Below are 5,689 nucleotides of genomic sequence, written 5' to 3'. Positions count from 1 at the left end.
CTTTTAAACTGTAAATGTATTTAATTTAGTTACATTAGTTACGATAGTTTAGTTAAGATGTAAATACAACAAAAATTAAACCAAGATTTAGAATAATTAACATTTTGATCCATACATTGGTAATGTCTGACTGGGCCTTGTGCCACTTTATGTTCAATAAATTGGGCCCCGAGGTCAAAAAGGTTAAGAACCCCTGCATTAGAAAACTGATTTTAACTGAACCACTTCACAAGACATGAAGCATCGTTTTAATGAGCACAAAAATCACTAAAAACCCACTGAATTTTACAGCTACTTGGGTCAAATTTGGTGTGGTAGTAGCTGAGAGTCGTCCTCAACACATATTTTGACCAATTACTAATCACAAGATCTTTGTTTAAAATGTGGAGTGCAAGGAGGCAAAAAAAATAAAAATCAAGAAATACTAATTTCATTATTTCTAAATGAACTTTTTTTTTGGTGAACCTTGAGACAAATAAATATGACCAGCATTTAGTTTTTATGTTGTTGAACTCATTATTGTGGAAGGTAGGACTGACATTTGTTCCCATTAGGAACATCTGAGGGCGGTGTTTGTTCAGCTAATAGTTTTCCTCTCTGATCCTTTCATCTGTGGACTCTAACTTATACAGAAACACACATACGTCCCCAAGCAAACACATTTGACCAGAAAGCTAACAGTGGCTCAACCTCCAGACACCTCTCATTCCTCCTACTCAGAGGTTAAGAAGGGGAGGTGAAGCTCAGTCAAACAATTATAGACTGGAGATGAAATATTAGGAGTCTTTATTTTGGACCCACTCAAACAGAGACACGCATTTCCTCTGCTTCAACAGAGAGAAGAAAATTGTATTTGCACAAGAACAGCCATTTATTCACCTTTCTCTCTCTGAAGTAATCTTTTTTTAAATCTTAGCACACTTTAATTTAAATATTTTAATCAAACATCGTGTTTAYGTGTAGAAACTGCAATTACTACTGAACAAAAAATTTACTCCAGGAACATCTTTCTATTGGACTCATAGAAGGAGCCAAGCTGTGACAATCACATATGCTTCTTCTCCTCACCTCCCTCCCTGCCACCCCCACTCCATCAAATTGTGTTTTTTGCTACAAATCAATAAACATTATCAGAGAGTGGCAGACTATGTGCTAGTGGAGGCAGCCCAGACCGCCCTGTTTCTATCACAGGTTGGGTGAGAAGGCCACGAAGACACACACAGATGGAGAAAAAAGAAGCTGCAAAAAAGAAAATAAAAAACAGCAAAGAAGCACTAAGGTATTTAACAAGTTGTACTCATTGGAAATTAGAAATTAAGAGTCTTAAAACACTCCCTCACACTTTAGGCCTCAGCATCCTCGCTCTATGCTTGTCAGCTCGCTTTAGCTTTAACGCCAGAAATCCCTGCTCTCTCCAACGCWCCACACAAACCATTTAACTGAGCTCTAAATAAGATAATTTTCAACCTGTCCCCACTTAGCTCGGGGCTGGAAAGAGAAAATCAAGGGGCTTGTCAGGCACCATTTCTCAATTACTTTCCTCATTACTGTCACCCGTGTTCATTACCACTATTATCATCTGTCTTTCTGTTGTACGCCTTCTTTAGGCTGCCGCCGCGGCTGTCGTGTCGCATGAAGAAAGGCAGGAAAGCGGCAGCATCGAGGGCTTTTTTTGCAAGGCCGGAGCACTTCAGGTAATTAATATAGCAGGAGGGGGCAGATGAGGAGATGGAGAATACGTGTGTACAGCTGTGTGTGTTTTTGCCAAAATGCCCGATCGGGGAGCTCACCTGCCGATACCCCCTAAAAGGTATTTCATTAGCAAGTCTTTTACCATACAAGCAGAGCAACAAAGCCTCAGTTACGCCTGTCTCCACTCCAACTCGACAGGGCCCTCCAGGACTTCTGTAGCTGTGTGCGGGAAGAGTAAAGACGAGTGGAGGAGCAGAGAGGAGAGGCTATCCCCGTTCATAATCTCATGACAAAAGGCAAAAAGGCATCATCCTATTACCAGCGTGATCTTCAGCCGCTCGTGCTAGCTCTTTTCCACAGGGGGCTCTCTTTATTATTAAGGTGAGTGGGTGAAAGAGAGCGGGGAAAGGCGCCCTATTAGCTCTGGGACAGGAGTAGGTATGAGAGGGGGTGAGGGGAGAGACCCCATGCTAAGGTCCTGTTTGGAGTCTTTTTTTTTCATGGTTTTCAGAATGAGAGCCTTTACTTGGACCTTTTGGCTTCCAGTCGTGCTCTGGCACAAAGTAGAAGATTCTTCAATCAACCACTTCGTTACCAAATGAAATGATAACTGGAGAAAACATTTTTGAAGGGGATCTGCTTTATGTTACTTTTTGGGTCCTGCTGACTGTCGAGAACAAATTATTTATTCTAAAAACTGATAGGAGACAATTCTGATCATTTGGATCAGGTGTCTATGTAAAATGTGTAAATAATATCTTACCTGTTGCAGATAAGTCTTTGGATCACTGCGGTCTTAAAACAACCCTAATCTGCAAATGTTATATGTTTGTGGGAATGTTTTATAAACCCTTTTGGATAAACCCAAGGATACAACAAAGTGCTACAGCTAGCTGTTGCTGATATCATTTGTGCTCACAAATAACTGCAATATTTTACATAAATACCTATGCAATACAAAACTGATAATGTAAAGGTTTGAATTAAATTATATATATTTTTTTGCATTTTCACATTTGCACAAGATGCTAATTTGGCAGTTGGTTCCACTAGGACTATAATGTGAATAACCTGTTTAGAACTAAACATGGTCATTCAAAGTGCTATCAACAGGTAAGATACTTATTTATAATCAAAGAACCCCATTTCAAAAGATTTAAAATATCCTGTTTGTCTAAAAAACGTCAGGATTCAAGTCCCTGATAGATTTTTTTTATATTTACTCTATTTTTTGGGTATCAGCTTTACTAAAATCTTGTATAAGTTGATTCAAGTTAAAAAATTACAATAAAATAAATTAAAAAATATATAACATCTTATCTGTGTATTTTTGTGCTCCAGTACAAAGTGGGTTTCCACCAGCAGAGAGAAACCAAGTGAAAGAATGAGTTCAATCTGTTTTTTTTCTTCTGCTGAAGCGTTTTGTCTTTAGCTCAGCAGGGGTTTTGCCTATTGCCTCAGGTTACACAAGAGCATTRTGGGAAATTCAAGCAGGAGGAGCTATGTTTTGTTAATGGTGATTTAAAAATGTGCCTCCTTAAGACAAAACTAATCTTCAAACCTTTAATATTAGTGAGAAAAGCTGAACTTTTACTTTATAAATGAGAGCATTGTGGATGCAGGTAGCAGAGGCTGCAGCTGCTGAATCAGGAAATGCYGAGTTCTGTATAAACAGAGTTTTAAACCCTGATGAATTGTTCTGGTTTCCACCCACATTCTCAAACAGCCAGACTCAGGTGATCAGGAAACAGGTTTATTCTGACTTGCCGGGAACAAAATGTCTTCAACCTGCAAAGCTGAAATCTAGCGGTTAGTGGTGACAAAGAAGTTTGACAGACTTTTGAATGTCTATCAAAAGTGCAGATACTCAAGTGGTGCACCTCCACCCCCTCAATTTCACATATTCATCATCAATGTCCTCCTTTCTCCTCGGTACGGCCCAGTAAAAAGACTGCGATGACCTGGATGTGTAGCTTATTAACCTCTCCATCAGTTCTTATCAGCCAATGAATAGTGTAATCATCCGCTTCTCCTCCTGAATCTTTTAGAGCAAAAAAATTTTCCTCCTCTCGTCGCGACTATAATTCAGTTTAAACACAAACTGTTTAAGGTGAACACACACATGGACACACACACACAAAAGGGGATCAGTGCAAACATTTTGTCAGTCCAGGTCTTGGTGGGCTTCAGAGACTGGCATGGACCAGATGTTACTGAAACGATCAACAACTGTGTGTGTGTTGCGTTTGCATGCCTGCCTCAGTGTGTGTGAGAGTCCAGAATAAATTAATGCCTGATTTCTCCCCTTGCTTTGATGGCATTAAGAGCCCTCTTCTTCTCAATGTGCCGCGTTAAATGCTTTTTTTTTTCATCCGTCTTTTCCCCCACTTTTTTTTTGACAAGCAGGGCCACCCAGCAGAAAGCAACTGATGCAAAACGCTGAAGTAATCTCCCCCTCCACCCGCCACAGCTACCCCACCCGCTATCTTTAGTCTTCAACACAGAAGCCATTATCTGTGGGATTTAGTTAAACCAAACCTTCATGTATTTGTTAGGCCCTGGGTTTGTTTTCTCTTCTGACTGCTCTGCTTGAGTGTGGCTGAGCTGGGAGGAGAGCGATCACTGGTGGGGGGTGGGAGGTTGGGTTACGTCATCACAACAGCTCTCTGGAAACTTGTACAGATGGGGTTCATCTGATGTTCGTCACCCTTTTTGTTTTTTTACTGTTGCAAAAACAATAAACTGAGATGCATCACTTATCAAAACATATTTAACCTTTAGAAGTTCGAGCCTGAAAACAAGCATCTATCATGACAGCAATAATAAAGAACATAAATTCTGCTTCCTTTCTCATTGCCCCGGGGTTGATTTTGTGCTTCAAATTCAACATCTCTGTTGAACGCAGCCACAAAACTAACAGAATCAAAGTCAAACCTTTCAGATAAAATAAGACCTCGGTCACTAACCTGGAGTTATTTTAGCTCCTGTTTACACACACACAGAGGTGTGAACTATTTGAGAAGCTTAGAGGGGTGGAGAAACATGAGATGATTTAGTGCCAATCCTAGTACCTGTTGATGGTGTTAATTGGGACAGCTTGACAAATACAAACAGCATAAATCTGTAGGGATTCAGGTCTGAGCTGAGGAATCACCACCTGTGGGACTTACACGAAAAAGAAATGAACAAAAGAGACTAAAACAACCTGCGTCCTGCTGACATCATGCACCAGGGCAGATTTGATTTTATATAGTTGGTATGAAGAAGCATGCTTTGAATTATACAAATTATGTTGCATATATGTATGAAAGCAGTGGTGCAAAGTCAAAACCAGAATTGAATAAAAAGAAGTTAAAGTGATAGTTCAGATCTTTCGAAGTGGGTTTCTGAAAGCTAACAGTCCAAGCGGGGCCAAAGCCCAAGCCTGAAAACTCCAATCAATTTTTCTTCAAATTCATTGAGTTCATAATAATAGTTATTTACAAAAAAATCTGTGGGGATTTACAAAAACACAGTAAATAGTGGCAGCAGCAGTTAGCTCTAGCACTTCCACTGCATACTGGGACACTTGCATACACATTATACATGTGATATAAACCTGACTGTAGTGTAAAAGTTCATAGAACGGTATCCGTATGAACGACTTTAAAACTGTTTTTAGCCATCTAAATAGCTTTTAGTTGTTTTCTCCCTTTTCACAGTTTACTYGAAAAGGTCTGAACTATCTCTTTAACCCTGGTTAATCTGGTCATCTAGCGTTCCTCATGGTCCAACACACAATTAAAACTTTCYATGTGCTAAMGTGTTTATTAAGAAARGGMAGTGAAATTTTTAAATAAAAAAATKTAAGTGATAACCCCCAGTGGAGGATACCTCCTTCCCCCAACATCCTTTAATTTGCTGACAGACAGGATTTTTAACATAGAAGGCTCCTCCTACCCTATTAGCAAAAAGGAGTGTGTGTGTGTGTGTGTGTGTGTGTGTGTGTGTGTGTGTG

General features: G+C 39.7%; 1 protein-coding gene across 1 annotated transcript in view; it reads right to left on the bottom strand.

The window, feature by feature from the left end:
- Positions 1-5,689, bottom strand: part of LOC106526758 (EH domain-binding protein 1) — a 26,516-nt gene that overhangs the window by 19,515 nt on the left and 1,312 nt on the right. The window contains exon 2 of the mRNA XM_014021438.1: positions 1,835-1,958. Coding sequence (XP_013876892.1) covers positions 1,835-1,958 — 124 coding nt within the window. The remainder of the gene's footprint in view (positions 1-1,834; positions 1,959-5,689) is intronic.

The sequence above is a fragment of the Austrofundulus limnaeus genome, unplaced genomic scaffold (assembly GCF_001266775.1).
Source record: "Austrofundulus limnaeus strain Quisiro unplaced genomic scaffold, Austrofundulus_limnaeus-1.0 Scaffold293, whole genome shotgun sequence".
Lineage (NCBI taxonomy): Eukaryota > Metazoa > Chordata > Actinopteri > Cyprinodontiformes > Rivulidae > Austrofundulus > Austrofundulus limnaeus.
Note: the sequence above shows the minus strand (reverse complement) of the source record. Positions and strands in the feature narration are given on the sequence as shown.